Source organism: Crocuta crocuta, unplaced genomic scaffold, assembly GCF_008692635.1.
Source record: "Crocuta crocuta isolate KB4526 unplaced genomic scaffold, BGI_CrCroc_1.0 scaffold39, whole genome shotgun sequence".
NCBI lineage: Eukaryota > Metazoa > Chordata > Mammalia > Carnivora > Hyaenidae > Crocuta > Crocuta crocuta.
Window position 1 is genome coordinate 5,040,355 of NW_027533334.1, and position 21,857 is coordinate 5,062,211.

The window sequence follows — 21,857 nt, forward strand, 5'->3', positions numbered from 1 at the left end:
TGAGGGTCATTCTAGAAGTATTCATTCTGACTTAAAATAGGTAGAGTAAATAAACCCTAGTCCAAGCAGGTTTTGAGATTTTTTTTTGTTTTTCAAAATCAAAGCAGCTTCTTAAAGCCTGAATGACTCATAAGAACGTAAATGAGTTCATTATATCCATTATCATATTTTTCCCTAGTCGGAGAGAACTTGGATTTCCTCAAGTGTGTTGACACTTGAGCTGGTTTTCAGAGGCTCTAAATGTATTTCCATCATTTGGTCCTGGCCCGAGTAAATAATAGGATCAGCCACCAGTTTTGAGAGCCAGTGTGTTCTAAATACACATACTTACCAAACATTACCTCATACAATTCTGACTAGTAGCTTTTAAAATTATCCTTACCATGTAGAAAAGGAAACTGGCAAAAATGTTAAGTACCTCCCCTCCCAGACAATCACTTAGTTTTTAAGCGGCCAATCTGGGACTGGAACCTAAGAAATTATGTTTACATACAAAACCAGAGTCCTCTGATTTCTGTGACGCACGACCTTTCAAATGAGCACCTTTCCATACATAACCTAGAAACAATAATGGCTGAAATTATAAAGACATAATTTGTGACTTATACGATGTGACCAATATAGAGTGACTTTGTATTAAAGCTGGATATAAACATTTTTCCTGTTTACTCTTCATGGTTGATTACGTGTTCACACACATCATTTAAGAGGGAATCTATTTTGGAATTCTCCTTTTTTTTTGGAATTCTCTCCTAACATTTTATTTGTGTTTGATTCATCTTTCTGTTTCTAGCAGAGGAATTTATTAGCCAATGTTCTAGCTTTCAACTGCAGTGATAATAAACTTACAATAAGAAGAGCATTTTGCACGGTAACCTATGACTGTGTTCCATGTAGGCTAGTGCTTTGTATTCTGATTTCAGTTTTCCAAAGGATTCTGGCCTTGATCTGTAAACTTGATTTCAAACTGAGACTAAGCCATATCCTTGTATAGGCACAAAAACACATATGCATATACAGTACCTACTTAGGCACCAAGGCTTCTAGCTCTGAATTTAAATAAACTCGGATGGGCTTAAAATTAAGCTCTTCTTATTAGTCTATGTCATTCAGTGAGATTTAGATTCCGTCAATTTTTTCATCTAACTATTTTGTCTCTTGAAAAACAGTGCCTGGTACTTTCTGACAGCTTGATGAGTGAATGAAGACATGTATAGTGCTTTGGCAAATAATTCATTCTTGGATACTGCCTGAACTACTCATGTTTACCTTTAGTTTTCCATTCTTCGTCTTGTTACTTAATTTACTAACACTCTTAGGGATAGGTGTGGGGACCAGAAGTTATAGGCACACAGGATTAGATGGTACTGCCCACAGGGGCCAATCTGCTGTAATCATCTCAGACCTACAAATGGGGCTCCCTCCCTCCAGCACAACAGCCCGCAACATTTTCCCACCCTAAAGGATACTTCCAGACACTGTTAATGTCCCAGTTAAACCAACTCTGATTTATAAAAGAGAACTGAACGCTTTCTCAGATCATGGTGCTTTATCGTTAGTAAGAGACTTGAGAAATTGCCATTCCATGAGAAGACATTCCAGTCTCTCTCAAAGACTCATTCTAGTGCCTAGCAGCCTTCAATGTCAGAAATAAGCTTCAAACACATACAATTAATTGTACTTTTGAGTTGCAGATCGAAAACATTCAAACAACAGAAACAACCTTTTGGTAACTGGTGATACAGGACACAGACACATTCCAAGAACTATAACTCCTCACATGGATTATCTTTCGCTAAATTTGAACCACAAACCCAAATCCTACAGCTGCTCAAGTTCCACTAAGATTAACCTCTTTTTAAAAAAAAAAAATTTAATTCCAGTGTAGTTAACATACAGTGTTGTATTAGTTTCAAGTGTACCATATGGTGACTCAACAGTTCCATATATTACTGAGTGCTCAGCAAGATAAGTGTGCTCTTAAGTTCCTTCACCTATTTCACCCATCCTCCACCCACCACCCCTCTGGGAACCAGCTGTTTATACTCTATAGTTAAGAGTCTGGTTTTTGATTGTAACTTTTCTTTCCTCTGGTTGTTTTGTTTCTTAAATTCCAGTGAATTTGATTTGAGTGAAATCATATGGTATTTGTCTTTCTCTCACTGGTTTATTTTGCTCTAGATCCATCCATGTTGCTGCAAATGGCAAGATTTCAATTTTTTACGGCTGAGTAATATTCTATTGCATATATATGCATGTGCGTGTGTGTGTGTGTTTGCACGCGCGCCACATCTTCTTTATTCATGCATCTATCAATGGACAATTGAGCTGCTTCCATAATTTGGCTATTGTAAATAATGCTGCCATACATGGAAGTGCATATATCCTTTTGAATTAGTGTTCTCGTATATTTTAGGTAAATACCCAATAGTGCGATTACTGGATCATAGTGTAGTTCCATTTGTAATTTTCTGACAAGCCTCCCTTCTGCTTTCCACAATGGCTGCACCAGTTTGCATTCCCACCAATAGTGCACAACTGTTCCTTTCCCTCCACATCCACTTTTAACCCCCTTTTAACCTGCCCCATCACACATACCAAATTAATTAACAGACATAGGAAGGTGAGTCTGTTATGTGTGCGATGGGTGCAGGGTGGGAGGACCCCACTAGCTATTTTAGTTTGTTACATGAATGACTTCTGCATTAACTGCTACCTGAATGACTCATGTTGCCATGCCTGTTTATTTACTTTCTACCAATTATTAGAGGATTTAGATAACATTTCAAAATTGAAATTCTAGTTCTCTTAAATATATTTAGTCAAGTGGCACCCGAGTGGCTCAATCAGTGGAATGTCCAACTCTTCATTTCAGCTCAGGTCATGATCTCACGGTTTGTGAGATCAAGCCCCGCATCGGGCTCTGCACTGAATGTGGAGCCTATTTAAGATTCTCTCTCTCCTTTCTCTCTGCCCCTGCCCACCTGTCTATAAAAGAAAAATATATAATTTATTTTCCCTAAGATAAACCTATCCTCAAAGGAGGGAAGCTGTTGCTTCTGTTACTACTCTCCCTTGTGATGCTGACCACAGCATCCGGGGAATGTTGTTACGAGTTCAATAAAATCAGTAGCCACCTAAGAAAATCTGCATAGCTGCACTAAGCTGGTTTCCCTATCTGTGAAATGCAGATAATAGCAGCCCCTACCTCACAAGATCATGCTCACTCACTTCAATACTTGTCTTTTCAAAAGCAGAAAAACTAGTGGTGGCTCTGCATTCCTGGGAGCCTGTTCAAAGACTCTTCTTCTGATTAGCTTTCCCTTATTTGGGTTTCTACAACCTCAAAGCGCTTAACTTAATTGTGGAAAAACTTTCTCTTGGCAAGTTTTAGGTTGTGTAAACAAAGAAGGAAAACTTTAGATTTGCCTAATTTCGCACCTGGGGGTAGTGCAGAGACGTACGTTTGTTTCTGCTGCACCGTGCGGCAAGAGAGAGGCTCCTAGTACATGTTGAAGGATAGCAGACAATGGCAGTTCTGTGGTTTTGTTCCGTAAATAGATGAGCCTCACGAAACTATCAGAGTGTATGTCCATGTAGTTTTTGTAACTTTTAAGCCAATCAAATAATACTAAAAAATGTGAGACTCTCAGGTTACCTGGAGTCTCATTAAAAACATCTATGAAGAAAAGAAATAAGCCTCAAACAAAAAACATGAAATCAAATAAAAGTGCAGATTACGTGTCTGAGACGAAAGCATGGTCTTCTGTAGCTAAAGATACAGAAAAGGTCCCATCAAGCAGAGGAAAGACAGTATAGTGCCCAGTAAATGTGGGGGAAGGGGGGGTAAAATGGGAAATAAAGCTTTTTGCCGTATTAAGTACAGAGGGTCTATTAAGATTCTGAGAGGTCTCTAAGCCTCCATGCCATGCTTTAATCCTCTCTGAAGCATTCCTTCTGGCCAACCACTCAGGGCTTTTAAATGATCAGCAGTAAGGAAACCCTTTGCAGGGAAAGGTTTGGTCAACGATAATATCCTAGATCCAGGTAAACACACTTCCCAGGAGCAGTAAAGAAAAATGATCAAGGGCCACATTCATTATAATTCTTAACTCCCAAATCTAGCTAGTTTTTTTTTTTTCATGAAAGTCTGCATTGAAACAATTTCCCATGTGTTTGCTTCCACTAAACAGTAGTCATTTCTAGTTAAGTTACAAATGAGTCATTTCCCTTGGTTTATTAGTATATGTATTCTATTTTTATGTTAGCAGTTAGTCTTAGTCATTAAACTAGTTTCATTGAAATGACTACAGTATAACTGATTAATATTTAAAATATAAATAATTAAAATCCCAAATGCACATATACCCTTGTGACATCCTGAAGAATACTACCAAAAAGTATCCTTTCAACATGGAAGAGGAGAAAGTACAACCCCAGCATGATTTTCCGGGTAACTAGACACGGGCCTGCTTACCATAACTGTTATTACCCAAACACAAAACCATACATAGCAGTCTGTTCATCAGCTAGTCAACACTGGTTTAGCATCTATTCTATGCCAGGCTCTGTACCAGGTGCAGGGCATAGGAAGGTTAAAAAAATTCCCTCTCCACTCAAGAAGCTCGGCACCTAGTGGGAGGGACAGTATGTATACTGACGAACCAAGTGAAACAGTGCTATTGACTAGATAGAAACTGAAACTCATAGAGGGAGCAGCTGACTCTGCCTGGAAAGATTAGGAAGATCCCACCCAAGTGGGGACAGAGGAACAAGGTCGTAAGGGGTAATATGTCTGCCAGGTCAAGGAGGGAGGGAGAGACACTCTAGGCAAGGAGCGCCCCAGAGAGGAACAAAGGAGAAGTTTGAAGTAACTAGGAAAACTAGTGAGGGGCAGAAAAGGACCTGTAGATTTGGCACTAAGATTTCTTTTTAATAGGGGCACCTGGGTGGCTCAGTTGGTTAGGCATCCGACTTCAGCTCAGGTCATGATCTCATGGTTCATGGGTTTGAGCCCTACATTGCACACCGTACTGCTAGCGTGGAGCCTGCTTGGGATTCTCTCTCTCTCTCTCTCTCTCCCTCTCAACCCCTCCCCCCCCAAAATAAGTGAATAAGCTTAAAAAAAGATTTGTTTAATAAAAGGCTGTACTGGATGGAGAGACACTAGTAGTGTAGGATGTGGGCTAGTGAACACCATTTTTAAAGAAACATGGTGTGGAAGGAAAGAGGAAGATCCAGCAATGGTTTCAAAGGGAGTCTCCAAGAATCAGGGCATGGACATACGTGCAGTTTATGAACTCTGGCTCCGTTCTGGACCCTTTGCTGGGGGGAGGTGGGAGGAACCGCTAGGTCATACTGAGTACACATGCTGAGAAGGAAGTGACTCTCCCCAGAGCCGTTGTCCCCAACAGAATGAGTTTCTAGGACTCATACTGAGACATGCAATGCAATAAATGAAAACCCACACTGGCTCAATGATTACTGAAAATCAGTATGTTCTGCCTGAATGAAGTTTAAAGAGTACTTGCATTCTATAATGTTTTCATGTTTATTTATTTATCTTTGAGAGAGAGAGAGAGAGAGACGGAAAGAGAGTACAAGCTGGGAAGAGGCACAGAGAGAGGGAGAGAGAGAGAAGGCAGGCTCTGTGCTATCAGCATAGAGTCTGACGCGGGGCTGGAACCCACAAACCGTGAGATCATGACCTCAGCCGAAACCAAAAGTCAGATGCTTAACAGACTGAACCACCCAGCCGCCCCTTATAATGATTTACAATATACAACCTTCATGGCCTACTACACTTTTATCACAGAAATGTTTTTAACCAAAGTTGATGGTGAAAAGGAATTTTCAGTAACTGTGGCTGTAGCACTTCCCTAAAAGCAGAGGGTGACTCACATGTGTAAGCTTGTGTTTGAATGTCTTCAGTCTGCAACTCAAAAGTACAATTGTATATATTTGAAGCTTATTTCTGACATTGATGGCTGCTAGACACAAGAATGAGTCTTTGAGAGAGACTAGAATGTCTTCTCATGGAATGGCAATTCTCACGTCTCTTACTAATGATAAGGTACCATGATCTGAGAAAGAGTTCTATTCTCTTTTATAAACCAGAGGTGGACATTAAGTGTCTGGAAGTATCCTCTAGGTGGGAAAATGTTTGGGGCTGTTGTGTTAGAGGGAGCCACCCCGGCACCCCATGGGCAGTATCTTCTAATCAAACAAAAGAGATGACTTTTTGGTAACTGCTGTAAGACACAGACACATTCCAAGAACTATAACTCCTCACATGGATTTTCTTTCACTAAATTTGAACCACAAACCCAATTCCTACAGCTGCTCAAGTTCCACTAAGATTAACCTTCATTTAAAAAAAATATTAAGGGGCGCCTGGGTGGCTCAGTCTTATAAGCGTCCGACTTCAGCTCAGGTCATGATCTCACCGTTCGTGGGTTTGAGCCCCACATCAGGCTCTGTGCTGACAGCTCAGAGCCTGGAGCCTGTCTTCGGATTATGTGTCTCCCTCTCTCTCTTACCCTCCCCTGCTCATGCTGTCTCTTTCTCTCTCTCTCAAAAATAAATGAAACATTTAAAAAATTTTAATTCCAGGGTAGTTAACTACAGTGTTAATTAGTTTCAAGTGTACAATACGGTGATGCAACAGTTCCATATATTACTAGTGCTAAACAAGATAAGTGTGCTCTTTTTTTTTTAATGTTTTATTTATTTTTGAGAGAGAGATAGAGACAGCGTGAACAGGGGAGGGTCAGAGACAGAGGGAGACACAGAATCTGAAGCAGGCTCCAGGCTCTGAGCTGTCAGCACAGAGCCCGACACGGGCTTCAAACCCACGAACCGTGAGATCATGACCTGAGCCAAAGTCGGATGCTCAACCGACTGAGCCACTCAGGCGCCCCAAGATAAGTGTGCTCTTAATCTTGTACACTTATTTCACCCATCCTCCACCTACCACCCCTCTGGGAACCAGCTGTTTGTTCTCTACAGTTAAGACTCTGTTGTTTGGTTTGTCACTTTTCTTTCCTCTGTTTTGTTTCTTAAGTTCCACATTTGAGTGAAATCATATGGTATTGGTCTTTCCTCTAGAAAACTCCAAGAAAAAAAACACACGTTAATTTTAATCACAATTCCTATCTGAGATGAATATGATGCCAGACTGAAGAGAGCTCTGAAGCCTGCACAGAACAGCTAAGCAGAGTAATTCACCACGGTCAGCAAAATTCTGTGTTGGAGAGTCTTCTGAAAGGCTTCTCTTCAACCCACAAAGAAACTTCAGGAAATGTGTCCATCTCATTGGGATTAAGGTTTCAAGAAAAGCTTTACCTTGACATAAAAGGGGCATTTAAAAACTGGTGCTAAAAAAAGAGATTTGCATGAGGGCACGGATGAAAATCCCAGAATCACACGCTAATAATCACAGGTAAACTACAACTGCCTGCTGCTATTTGCCTGGGAGAACTACAGAATTCACTTTAACACTGTAACAGACACATCTGGACACAGGGAAAGATGACTGTGAATAGAAATTGAAAACAGAGAGGGAATGAAGGACAAATTGTTGATTTCACAATTAGCCACAAATTTATATCAATAATGGTTTGCTGGTTGTGACGGTAAAGTAATGAGGCGTATTGAGAGGTGCTTGTGAAGTCAGTGTCGTTGTACCTCAGTGTCATTGTCATTACAACCCACGCCACCCACAAACATCTGCCTTGTAAGGTGGTAAAATAGTTCTTAATTCTGTCCGGTAGAGAGAAACCATATGTGAATGTGCCTCAACTGATCTGTTGTAACTTCTGGCTCTCATTCTGTAAAGCTAATTTCAGCTGTGGAACCTCCTCTGACTCTTCTTCCCTCCATGAAAGGGAAGAAGAGGAGTATGTGCCTTCCCCAGAAAGTGGTCTTGGAATTATCCATGGTTCAAATAAGCCTGATATGTAGTCCAGTTCACTTTGTCATTTGTGGTTCATGTAAAATATTTTTAAGTGGCTCACAGTGTGCAAAACTAGATGACTCCACTGTGCAATGAGTCCTGGGAAACTTCAAGCTACGTGCAGACGGTGCCTCAAAATCATCACACCCCTGGACAAACACAGCACACGGACAGCCTGCACTTCCTGGCTGTGAAGCAACTCTCAACACCCCTCCCTTGGAGCAGGGCACCCATTTAGTTAGCAAAGCTACACTTTTGTTTCTGTGATCCTTTCCTTTTCCTCTATCCCCACAGCCAGTCATCATGGAGGCTCTAACGGGTCTAGACTCTGTCTCTTGTTCCTGGGATAACTTTGCACCTCCCCTTCACAATTCACTCCTCTTGGGGGGCACGCCACCATTCCCCTGGCTATCACTGAGACCAGTGAGACCACTGCTGGTCTCCCCTCACTTCACCCCATCCTCGATGCTGCCCTGGAATTAACTCTCTGTACAGATATCATCCCACGACAATGCTGCTAAAAACCCCCAATGGTTATCCAAAGCCACTGAGTTCAAGGACTGCAACTCGTTAAAGAGAAATGCCATGTCATCACATTGTACTATTTGTTTGTTACTTCTGCACCTTCCCCTCCCCTCCATCGCCCCTTATGGGCAACCTGGGAAAACTGAGGTACAAACGAAATACAGCCACTTGGATGAATGACAATATGTAGGTATAATTTTATTGTTCCTCTCTTCCATATTCTTGAATCTCTAAAATCCACTCTGTTCAATAATAGAAAAACTAAAAACAAGATATGCATGCTACAGCTCAATATAAAAAGAGTACAAACACACACACACACACACACACACACACACACACACACACACACACTTGAATATCTCCCCAATAAAACTGCGCAACGAGACTTTATGAAGTCAAGACAGCGTTAAAGCAACAGAGAGGGAAAAACTCTGAGCTTCGTTGCCCTCAGCATCTGCTGCGATGATGCCCCTTTGCAAAGCTCTGGGGGTAGCATTTCTCCAACATTCCCCCTGCAGGCCAAGGTTGCCACTGGGATGCAGGCAACAAGAGTCAATGGCCTTCTAACGCCTGCAGCCTTCCAGGGCCTGGACCCCCACGCACTCTACCAGGCTGGATCCCCCTCCATAGGAGGCCTGGAGTTTCAGCCTGTACCACATGCAAACCGCTTCACCCAGGCCTCCCTTCGAGCTTGAGGCCAGCAAACCCATCAATGTTTCACATCCCCGTTGCCCGAAGATTCCCCTCCTTTCCCCAACTCCCAAACCCTCCTCATTTCCTCAGCCCCATTTCCTCAGGACCTCCTTCCTTCACCTTACTGTCTGTATTAAGTCCATCAAGGAACACTCTTACTAGTATGTATGACTGTTTCCAGCCCTCCCATCTTTGCTAACTATTTTAGCAGACTTTATAAAATAATTTTCCAATCCCATTTTGGTTCTTCTGCCTGGATTCTTGTGTATTTGTGTGCTATTTCCTTGGCTTGCCACACACTCCCCTACCCTGTTGACCCCATATGTCCTCATCGTCCTCCCTGAGGGGTCTCAGAAACACCTCCTCCAGGAAGTGCTTCTCCAAATGCCACTCACTGTGTGACATCTTAGCCATTCATCTTCTTGAGAGCAGTTTGAGAACAGGGGCTCTGTCCTAATTACCCGTGAATGGCTAGTTCCTAACAAAGGGTGCAGCATGTTTGCTGAATGCATATGCAATAACGATGCCTTTCTGCAAGCTGGTGGGAACTAACATGGGACCGGCACTAACTCATATCACAAAGGGATGTTCACAATCAGAGATAAACAAACAACAGAAAACAATCCAAGCGCTGCTTCCATACAGGAGATCTCAGGTCTAACTGGCACAGAAAAGCTCCTTGGGCTGCAGAATGTAAACTCATTTATGACCTGGAATAATTGTTATTCAACGAGCTCACAAGAAAGAACTTGTGAGGCTTGGAGGACTCTGCTCATGTGCTTTGAAAAGGAGCAAGAGCCACTTGGGCTAAAGTCTGTGTGTTTGTTTTACTTTTATCAAGTAAGAACTAATTGCTGATGTTTCCTTCCCCCCACCCCGCGCAAGATCGTTTATGGCCTAATATACAAGAACCACATATCTGAACTGGCCTTCAGAAATGTCAGAATTAGCAGCAGCCAAAAAGTCCCACTTCCAAACATTCTCAACGTCCGGAGAGGAAGGTTTAGAGAGGGCATCAGCAAGGTCAGGTAATGGATGTCTGCAGTCAATCTACAAGTAATCAGGGCCTGGTGGGGCCAAGAACTACCTAGGTGTTGAGATACAAAGACGATATACCGCAGAGTGAGGACAGAGAGTAGTTAAAAAAAAAAAAAAAAACAAAAAAAACAAGAGGTGCAAACTTAAGCATTCTTGAGTTTCCACCTCACCTACACCACTTATCAGGTACATGACCTTGGGCAAAATTCTTAGCCATTCACTACATCAGTTTTTAGAGTTGTTTGGGGGACTGAAGGACAAAATGTTTATATATGAAAGAGCCTGGTACACAGAAGACACAGAACACATGGAAGATATAATTCAGACACAGTTCAGTCCTTCCAGAGGCCTGCCTTCTGTCAGTGTAATAAGAGTTTTATCCACACATTTCTTTATTCATTCGTTCTTTCACTCACTCATTCATTCATTTATTGAGGACTCACTATGTCTCCGGCCCTGCGCTGAAACAGACGAGTGTCTGACCTCAGGGGCTTTACCTTCTAGTAGAAGTGGGACACAATAAGAAACAGAAACATAGGGGCATCTGGGTGGCTCAGTCGGTTAAGCGTCCGACTTCGGCTCAGGTCATGATCTCATGGTTCGTGGGTTCGGGCCCTGCATCGGGCTCTGTGCTGACAGATAGCTCAGAGTCTGGAGCCTGTTTTGGATTCTGTGTCTCCCTCTCTCTGACCCTCCCCTGCTCACACTGTCTCTCTCTCAGAAATAAATAAAACATTAAGAATTAAAAAAAAAAACGTATATACATAAATAGCATGATCAACACTCTGCAGTAAAATACAGGTAAAAGGGCTGGAGAGCGATGAAGGTATGCCGTTTAAGTAAGGTGACAGAGAAGGTCCCTTTGATAAGGTGACAACAGGCAAAGACTTGCAAAAGTGTGGGAACAAACCATGTACCAGGCAAGTACCTGCCCAACGAGGGCCATGCCTGGTGTGATGCAGGTGCAGCCGCACTAGGGACCCCAATCAGGACACAGGGACCCTGGGAGCCAAGGCAGCATGTGCTTGGAGGAATAGCCTCATTCCCTGCACCCTGGGCCCTCAGGATCCCACTGTCCTTTGCACGGGCCCACAGGAAGGACTCCATCGGGGACACTGAGAGTCCTCTCCCCATCAGGTGACCAGCACTGAGGGGCTACTCAGAGAACCAGAAGTACGGGGGGATGAGGAGCAGCCTCAAAGAGCCACCAACATTCTAATCCAAGTGAGATGAATGTGCGTCAGGAGGGATGTAGAAAGTCTGCCAGCCATCACTAAAGGGCACAAGAGACAAGAGAGAAATCCTTGTGCATGAGTGCCGAGGGGGTGAGGAGTGAGGAGATACAGAAGTGGGCTTTGCTTGGAGTGGAGGTAGAGAGGCAGAGAGCTGGAAGATGGCTCATTACCCCGAGAACCTCCAGAAAAATGAGATGAAAGACTATGGACGCCTCTACACACAAAATTGCATTTAAGGAGCTTGAGGTTCCCCTATGTCCACCCACAGACTCTGAAGACCACAGGGTATGAATCTCTGCTTTAGCGAAAGAGGCCTCATCTCAGTTTCGAACTCCAGCTTCAAGGTCACTACCCAGAGGGCCCCGTTGACCCTGATGACCACAGTGGCTGGTGGAGACGTAGAAACTGTAGCCTTGGAGACCTGACTATATAACCTCCACCTTTGTGGAGGTGAAACAAAGTAAAACATTTTTAAATGCTGGATTCTTCTTTTTCTTCTTTAGGCTACTAGAAGGTTCTCGACCCAAGCTGGCAAGTACATGGCATGTGCACTCTTCAGCCTCCCCTCACCCTCAGCAGGCATTGCTCACTCCCCTGGTGGTACCAAGGTGGACCGTTCACAACGTGCTCAGCACCACACTCCAGAGCTTCCGCTGACAGTGGTGTACCACACACAGACATGATCAGCTCCCCCTTTACACTGGAGAGGGTGTTAACCATCCACTGGCAGAGGAGTGCATGGTTTGATTTTTTTTTAATCTAGTAAAAGAAAGAATTATATAAGATTTTTTTGCATATTTCCTTATTTCCTCATCCGATGGGAGTAGCTGTGAGGTTGAGGTTGTGGTGAGAAAAATCCATTTGAAGCTAAGGGGCTGATTTGATACCCCTCAAGTTCAGGTTCAGAGCAAGGGGCCCAAGAAAGGCACGAAGCTTCTTAGTAAAAGTCATAAATCTAAAAGATAAATCATGTGTGTGCATGTGTGTGCCCATGCGTGTGTAAAGGGAGGAAAGTCTGAAGGCAGGCCAAGAGCTGATAAGAGATAAGATCAGAAGTCCTCGGAGAGCCGAGACATCATCCTGGTCTAAGAAAAGTAAACCTTGCAACACTATCAAAGTTGAACCAGCAGGTAAACCAGTAAAATGCTTTTATTATTTGCCTTATTTGGACCTGGTCCATATTTCTATTTAATTGCTCCTCTCATTTTCTTGGGTAATAATTATAAGGCTAACTTTTCAAATAAACTAAAATTGTTCCTCTGTTCTATGTAGATGGGCTACAAAAGCAGGTTAAGGCAAGTATCTCCAAACCCCTTGTCCTACTCACTCAATCTTGGAGTTTCTGTCTAGGAGCTGGGTGAAGAGGACTGTCCCCTCCTAGCTCCTGCACGAATTATCTGAGAAGTCACTTGGAAAAGTGGGCCAGTGGGCCTCACTGGGCTCAGTTTCCTCATTTATTAAATTTATTATTATTATGTGTATGATTTATTATTAAGCATTTATAAATGCGTTTGACTAGCTAATAGGAGGCGGATGTGTGTGGATGTCCATGTGGCCATGCTGGTGTNCTGTGTAGGCTAAACCAGCAAGTAGTTCCATATGTTCTATTGTGAGTCTCTAAACCTAACCTAGTCACTAAGCTCTCTGCCACTGGCCATGGGACCTTAGCAAGGGTGAGATGGAAGGTCTAAAAAAATCCATCACTGCAGTGTGTAAGAAATCAAAGCAATGGCTCATTTATACCTTTCAATGGTTCAGTGATACCTTCTGATACCCAACCTTCATTTTGCCTACACTCACCGTGACTGCATCCTCTTTTCTGCAAAATGCGAGAAGAAAGCCCCCAGATGAGAAATTACTTATTTCTTATAAAAGCAGCATATACAGCATTAAAATTACTTAGAAACACATATATTACTGTTTGTGTATTTAAGTAATCTCTAGAAACTTTAAGATCCAATCCCTGACTTCCCCGTCTTACAGTGTATCCCAGACATCGATTCCTGCAAACTGCATTTGCTGGGATGTACCCAATGGCTTCAGGGTAAATGTGGCCCTTGGGAAGCACCGGTGGGAGACAACGCGACAGGGGAAGGCAGGGCATTCTGCCCCCTCCTCCCTCTTGGCATTCTTTAAAGAAGTGTGTCTGGCAGCGCCTCCTCTGTGGTTCTTCCTCCTCTTGCAATGGCGCTCCCTCCGTGGCGCCAGCTCCGGCTGAGGCAGCCCTACTATGGTCCCAGCTCTTGCTGGGTGCTTTCGCCAACACCCACCACCTCCTCGTTTGATCCTCCAGCCCTAGAGGGAACAGCGGCAGACTCCTGCTGTCGCTCATCTCTGGCACGCCTCCCAGTGTCTTCAGCCTTCCCAATGTGTGCAACAAATTCCCTCCATAGGACCATTCGGCATGGACTCTGCTTTACTGGCTGAACCCTGAGTCCCACCCAGGGGACGACCCATCTCTAGAGAACAGACATCGCATTTAAGAATACACCAATTTCAGGGGCACCTGGGTGGCTCAGTCGGTTAAGTGTTTGACTCTTGATTTCGACTCAGGTCATGATCTCGCGGTTCATGAGATCAAGCCCCACATCGGGCTCTGGGCTAACAGTGCAGAGCCTGCTTAGGATTCTCTCTCTCTCCCTCCCTCTTTCTCGCTGTGCCCCCGCCCTGCTCTCTCTCTCTCTTTCTCAGAATAAATAAATAAACATTAAAATGAAAAAAGAATTGACAAACTCCAGAAAATACACTTGGCAAATCTGTTCCACCTTTACTGCTGGAAAAGCTCTCTCAAAGGTTTCATTTGCCAGACCCCACCTAGTACTATCAGCACCAGTCACATGTTGGAGCTGAAGGAACACTAGATGGAGAATTAGAGAACCAGAACTCACTTTCCAGCCGTGTGACCTTCCCAGGTACCTTATAGTCAAATGAGCCTGAGGTTATTCATGTCACAAAGGCATAACAGTTCATTTGGTCAGCCTGACTGGTCGTTAGGCCCAAATACAGGAGGGCACGGAAATATGTTTTAGAAACTGACATAGTCCTTGCAAATCCAAATGTATGACTATTAGTATATGAGGCACAGCTGACTTCCACAGAACACAAAGTGCTTTGCACTCAGCTTCCCCTGGTTTTGATTTCTCAGCCTGATTTGCACCAAATGTACTAACAAAGGAAAAGAGCACAGACTCGTGCCTGGCATTTCTTCCTAAGAGCAACATGGGTCCCAGCCAGGCTCTCCATGGCATCATGGCAACAGGACGGTTTACCAAAGACCACACAGGGAGGTCAAGGTCAACTTACCAATGTCAAGGACCCTCTGCTTCGCCGTATGCTGCCGAGAGTGCCAGTATTTCCAGTATTTCAGCTGCTCATCTCGGTTTTTGTCTTCACTGAAGACCACCATTACCACGCTCTGCAGAGGGGAGAATCACGGTCTTACTTTCTGCTCAGTGACTCGGAGGCCTCAGCCCGCAGTTCTGGCTCTCCCACCCGAGGGAGCCTATAGGGGTGCCTCTATAGGGGTGCTTTCCTCACTTCACGAAACCCGGACAAGCTCGGCTGTATGGGTCAGTTTGTTTAAAAATGGTCCTCCTTAAAAAGTGACTGGGAAATGAGAGCTGTACATACAAAAAAAAAGAACCCTGTCTCATTTTTACCATGAATCATAAACAAACAAATTAACCAATGAACAGCACATTTATTGTTTCGCCAAGTGAGTGGGGATACCAAAACAACTTTTTGGTACTGAAAACAAACACCTTTTTGAAATTTTGTATTCATAAACAGAATTTGGTGCCATTTATAATGAAGCAAGCATCTGTTTCTAGCCTAATTAAGTGCCTCAGGCGGGAATACTGGAGTAATGAGAGAAATACTAAGGTAATGAAAGAAATACCACAAGATGAGTTCAGAGTGATGAGCATGGATCTAAGCTACAGATATTTCACAGACCAAAGGATACGGGGTCAACTATTTAATTTATTTCAACACAATTTGGACGTATTTTCTTGGAAAACTAATTATATCTTGTAGAAATAAGAAGCCAAAACCCCCTTGAGTTCTAAATGATAGAAATCTTCATTTAACAAATGTATATCAATTCACTGCCACTTATAAGGTGAGACCTTTACCAACACAAACCAAAGCCCCCAAGTCCCTTTAACTACAGTATCAGAAATACTAGAGCTCTTCTCCTTCCATAACCAAAATAATTCTTGGGCATTTTCCTACTATTGCAGAATATTTCATTGATTCTCATTCCTTAATAACTTCTCCCTTGTAGTATTTTGCACACTTGTAGTCATTTCATTAATTACTTATAACTATTCCGTCAATGGCCCATTGGCTTCAAAGTCAAAGAGGACAAGGACAGCGATCCTGGTGTCCGGCAAATAAGAGATACACAATACATGCTTGTGGCTCTACTGTCAACTCAGAATTAGGCTGATTCCCAAAGTGTGTGTGAACATTGGTTACATGACAAAACAGATGTCTGTTAGGAAGACTAGTTCAGAAATATCCATATTATTAGGATTTGTAAGCAGCATGACCCTCAAAGGTGTGGAGAGCTGACAAGGGGCAGCACTGGCTATTCTAGTGGAACTAAGAGTCACAAGGCTTCATTCTTCTCTCTCCCACTTCCTGAAACTTTGCCATTCACAATAGTCCTCCATGGGGCGCCGGGGTGGCTCAGTCGGTTAAGCGTCCGACTTCAGCTCAGTTCATGATCTCACAGTTCGTGGGCTCAAGCCCTGCATCAGGCTCTGTGCTGAATGCTTGCTCAGAGCCTGGAGCCTGTTTCAGATTCTGTGTCTCCCTCTCTCTCTGCCTCTCCCCTCCGCTCATGCTCTGTCTCACTCTGTCTCTCAAAAATAAATAAGTGTAAAAAAAAATTTACAATAGTCCTCCTTATTCATGGCTTTGGCTACCCACAATTGGTCACCCACAATCTAGAAGTAGAAGAGTGTCTAGTAGTGTAACGTTACGGTCACAATGCCCAGATCATTCATGTCACTTCATCTTATCATGGAGCTATTTTATCATCTCCCATCATCAGGAGAAGGGTGAGCACAGTACAGTGAGATATTTAGAGACAGAGATACTACATTCACATAACTTTTATGACAGTATATTGTCATAACTGTTCTATTTTAATATTAGTTATTGCTGTTAATATCTTACTGTACTAAGTTATAAATTAAACTTTATCATAAGTATGCACATAGAGGAAAAACCACTGTATATATATGGCTCTGTACTATCCATGGTTTCAGGCATCCACCAAGTGAGGGGGACCTACAATGTATCCTCTACACATAGGGGGCAAGGACTGCTGTATGTGTAAAAGTTCATTCACTGAGTGGTCTCCTTGTGTTTATTTCTTTCTGTTCCAAGATAAAAATAGCAGGTAATTTTCTTTTCTAGCAAATGACTACATTAGCCTAAATAATGGCATATTCTTGGTCTGGAAATTTATTTCTTCAGTGATAAAGAGAAAGGTAGTTTGAAAATGCTACTACCAAGCACACATGCTTCAATTCAGAATGAAACACTGTTCTCCAAAATTAATGCTGGTGGGGGGCACCGGGGTGGCTCAGTCGGTTGAGCGTCCGACTTTGGCTCAGGTCATGATCTCGCGGTTCATGGGCTCAAGCCCCGCATTGGGTTCTGTGCTGGCAGCTCAGAGCCTGGAGCCTGTTTCAGATTCTGTGTCTCCCTCTCTCTCTGCCCCTCCCTTGCTATGCTCTGTCTCTCTGTCTCAAAAATAAAAATAAACTATAAAAAATAAAATAAAACAAACAAACAAAAAAACCCCCAAAATTAATGCTGGTGGGTTCCAAGTGCATCCCTCTTTTCCTCCAGATTGCTTGCTCTCCCAGAGCTGAGGAGTAAGAAAGATCCTTCTGAAAGGCACCATTCTAGCTCTCCAAGGGTATTAGACTGAAGTTCTTAAGAAAGCAGGGCTCTTCTTAGCCAAAATGAAACAGATGGAAATAAATTAAATGTTAAGTTATTTCCACCATTTCAATGAAGTAGAATTCTTGAAGAGTGTCTATACTCAACACTAAACAGTCATGGACTTAGAATGTGAACCATCCACAATCTTTTCAGGGTGATGGGTAATGGTACTGTTAAGAGGGTGTACATACGTACTGGTTATAGAGTTATACAATCTAAGAGAGTTATACACGTGCTGGTAATTTACAAGACTGTGTTTTAAAAAGCAAATGTATCCAGAGTCTTCTTACCAGGCATCCACATGTGGGGGTGTACGGTGTGAAGGTTAGCATATATATCCAGAGGTGGGTCCCAGGCTAAAATGCCTCTGGCTTTTGGCCCTCCATGTGACTCAATCTGATGTACCTTAGTGGCTAAGAGAATGAGCTCAGGAATCTGACTGCCTGGGATATGTCCTTGTTCCCTCACAGTTTAGCTGTGTAACCTTGGCCAGTTCCTAGTCTCTCTAAAAGGCCAAGTTTCCTCATCTGTAAGATTACAAAATAGTGCCTATATCATAGGGTTGTTGTTAATTTCAAGTGAATTGCTAGATATATGGTACTTAACACAGTGCCCGGCATGTAGAAGATCCACCCAATAAATAGTAGTTGTGATATTCTGGCACTGGTTGTTATTATTATGGTACCCCTCTGCCATTGTTGTTGCTGTCACTAATAATATTATTTCCCTCCACCATTACAGTGATTATGAGGAGGAGGAGGAAGCATCCCTCCACCACGGCCTTGACCACAGGGTAGGAACATAGCAAGCCCCCTTACAGGCACACGACACACCAGGCACCTTTCCACCTACAACGAGCTCAGCCTTGGATGGCACATTCGTTCCACATCTTCCTCTCACTCCCAGCTGCCCTGCCTCCTGCACCTCTGATCTGGGCCTGGGACAGGCCTGGAGGGAGGAAGAACTGCTGGAATGAGAAATGAGCAGCAATCCTTCCTTATCTTTCTCACTGAAACAAAGCCACAAAACCCAGATGACTCAGAGATTGCCACTGCAAGGATTTGACCTAAAGCTAGTAACAGACAAGCTGGAAAGCAGGTGCCCAAATACTCTTCTTTCTCTTCTACCTCATGGTAGGGACGCCACATGGGCGTCTGGGATGGGGGCAAACTCACTACGTTCTAGGCACAGCGTGGCATTCTTCCCAATGTACTGAAGAGCTTAGGAGGCGGGAGCTATGGATAAAGTAAGATGGGATGGGCACTAGGCACACAGCATGTAAAATAAATCATTTTACAATAGGGCAGGAAAGTCCTTCAACCTCTTTTCAGACAGCTCTGGTATGATTTTCAGAGAGCTCTTCTACTGAAAAGGATTACCAGTTTCCTCCCTTCTTGGCAGTGGCGTGAATGCCAGAAACTGGTAGGCTTCCGGCACAGCTCCATTTCCCACAAACAGAACTAATACTCGTGAATGTGAAATCTCCAAGTCACTCCTGGCAGGGATCGTGTCATGCCTCACTTTACTCCTAAGTAAGCACTGGGCTGCAGAAGGGCTTTGTAAGCAAGTTGCAAAGGGACCAGGGACACACAATAAATTGCAGCCTCCCTTAAAGAAGACAGACGCGGCTCTTTCTTTGTCCACAAATCAGGTCTGACTTACAGCTGCTTGCTTGAAAAATTACGATCAATTGATTGAACACAAGAACGACAACTAGGTAGCATAAAGGTAATGAAGGAAGCTGGGAAAATTCCTGGGATACAGTCAGAAAGCATGTCCCAACCATGTCCCTCCCTGGGGTTTATTGGTTACTGATTAAAATGATAAACTGTAAGCCAGTAAGTTCTCTCCTGCTCCAACTCTCTGACATTTGTTCTAGAATTATTTATTTTGGAATTTTGTCCACGCCCTTCCACAAGACTGTGAGGTAGTCATTCCCTTCATCTGACCCCTCTGTGCTTTGTTTGAGAAATGAGGTTCATACCCTAACTTTGCTGATTGGGTGTCGGAAGCATTTGTTGTCTCCAGTCTCGCTGAGCGTTATGGCATAGAACTGTCCCTTGTTGAGGTAGGTCATGGGGCCCTCCCCCTGCTTCTGACGCAGAGATTTGGTGGCTTCCAGGGTGTACTGAAATGTGCCACTGTGAACAGAAAACAAACAATGGTCAGAGTCACTCACTTGGACACTTCTGCCTTCCTAATCAATTTCACGTTGACAGCATTCTGTAGGAATATTAACCAATATTTACTCTATTTCAGAGACAAAACATAGCATATGGCAAAAGAGATGAGACCAGACCGAAGGTCACTGCTAATATAATGTATACAGCATTTCTAATAGTGGCTCATAAACCAGATGGTTCAGAAGGGGAGAAAAGGCCATGAGGTGCCTGTCCAATTACATAAGGCTCTGCCAGGAGAATGTGTTAGGTCGTGGATGGCAATGCCTGAAGCTTAAGAATTGATAGAATTTGCCGCTTTTATCCCAGCAACAAGCCAAATGTGTGACAGCTTTTGTTTAATTCATACCTATACCCAGCCCTCTTTTTGTACAACCAAGATGCTGCAAAATAGCTATATCCCACTTGAAAACATTTCAAAATGTGAAAATCTAAATAAAACTCAAACATGCACTATTGAGAATCTAGTTCCATAACAGAAATTGGGATTTTTATTTTTGTTTTTTGTTTGTTTTCAAGACTGCAAAAGAACTCATGAAAGGGTGACTGCTATAAATCAGGAGTTTGCAAAAAATGGTCCCTTGGCCGAATCTAGCTCACTGCCTATTATTGTAAATAAAGTTTTATTGGAACACGGCTATGTTTGTTCACTTATGTCTTGTCTATGGCTACTTTCACACTACAACAGCAGGGTTTAGTAGTTGTGACATATGGTGTACCAGATCTAAAATATTTACTAGCTAACCCATTGCAGAAAAAGTTTGCAGATCCCTGCTCTACATAATTTCCCTAATATCTTTAAAACATTATTTAATTTACAAAATAAAAACACTGGTTTTCCCAAATTTGAAGAATTTATCAATTATTTAAAGTAAACAACAGGTATGAACCACAATCTCTTTTGTGTAAGATGTCCATTCAGAAATATTTATTTTCTGTGGCGCCTGGGTGACTCAGTCGGTTGGGCATCTAACTTCGACTCAGGTCATGATCTCACAGTCTGTGAGTTCGAACCTTGTGTCAGGCTCTGTCCTGACAGCTCGGAGCCTAGAGACTGCTTCAGATTCTTTGTCTCTCTCTCTCTTTCTCTGCCCCCTCCCTGCTAATGTTCTATTTCTCTTGCTCTCAAAATTAAATAAAACATTAAAAAAAAAAAAAGAAATATTTATTTTCCTACATTGCTGGATGGCCCTTAGTGATAATCCAATAACCAAAGCTTTGTGTATTTTTTTAATGAGCAAATGCTTTTCACTGGGCCTATCTATTTTCTTAGCTCTTTAATTCCGTAGTCTTTGATGCAGGGGCGCCTGGGTGGCTCAGTCGGTTAAGCGTCCAACTTTGGCTCAGGTCATGATCTCACAGTTGGTGGGTTTGAGCCCCGCGTCAGGCTCTGTGCTGACAGCTAGCTCAGAGCCTGGAGCCAATTTTGGATTCTATGTCTCCCTCTCTCTGACCCTCCGCTGCTCACACTGTCTCTCTCTCTCTCTCTCTCTCTCAGAAATAAATAAAACATAAAAAAAATTTTTTTTTAAAGCTGGATGCAAAAAATGTCTCAAAGTTCACCTCTTAAAATGATCTACTTACAAGATGATGAAGGCTCCTACTTTCTATGTTAAACATTTCTTCAATGTCTAATTTTTTGTAACTTTTGCAAGGAGAAAGAAATTTGAAGGGCAGAACAATATTCCTCATTTCACGATAAAAACTTTATGCTTAAACTGATAAACTAAGCAAATTCCAGAATATGTGTCTTAGAATTAGGTAGGAAATAAATCATTCAAGACAGAACCAATTTCACTGTCATTTTGCTTAGAAAAAGCAATTTCAGTACAGCCACTGAATCATAAAATTTGAGACCTGGACAGGATATTAAGAATCACCTAGACCAGCAGTTTGCAACTTGTCTAGGGCACAGATTTCTTTAAAAAAAAAAAAAAATGAAGAAAGCTGTGAATTCTCTCCAGAAAAAGAGCACTTATGAACAGAAATAGTTTTGAATATAATTTCAGTGAGTTCATGCCCCACCCCCCCAAGCCTATCCATAACATAAGGGGAAAAAAAAACCAAACACCTTCCTCATTTCACAGCTGAAGACAGGCTCAGAAACCTGCTCACTCCCGAGGATAATGACAGCAGCAGAAAGAGAAGACAGGTCAAGTGACTGATGATAGGTCAATGTTCTTGTCACCAGCCTGACAGCTGATCTGTCATGGTGATCTGGGTTTATTTCATGCAAATTATATATGTATTTCCACATTTTAGAAGATG

General features: G+C 42.8%; 1 protein-coding gene across 2 annotated transcripts in view; it reads right to left on the bottom strand.

Moving 5' to 3' along the window:
* GRHL2 (grainyhead like transcription factor 2) overlaps nucleotides 1–21,857 on the bottom strand; it is a 165,990-nt gene that overhangs the window by 70,751 nt on the left and 73,382 nt on the right. For both annotated transcript variants that reach the window (XM_077748240.1, XM_077748239.1), the window contains exons 6-7: nucleotides 19,394–19,550; nucleotides 14,752–14,863 (exon numbers count right to left, since the gene is read on the bottom strand). In XM_077748240.1, coding sequence (XP_077604366.1) covers nucleotides 14,752–14,863; nucleotides 19,394–19,550 — 269 coding nt within the window. The remainder of the gene's footprint in view (nucleotides 1–14,751; nucleotides 14,864–19,393; nucleotides 19,551–21,857) is intronic.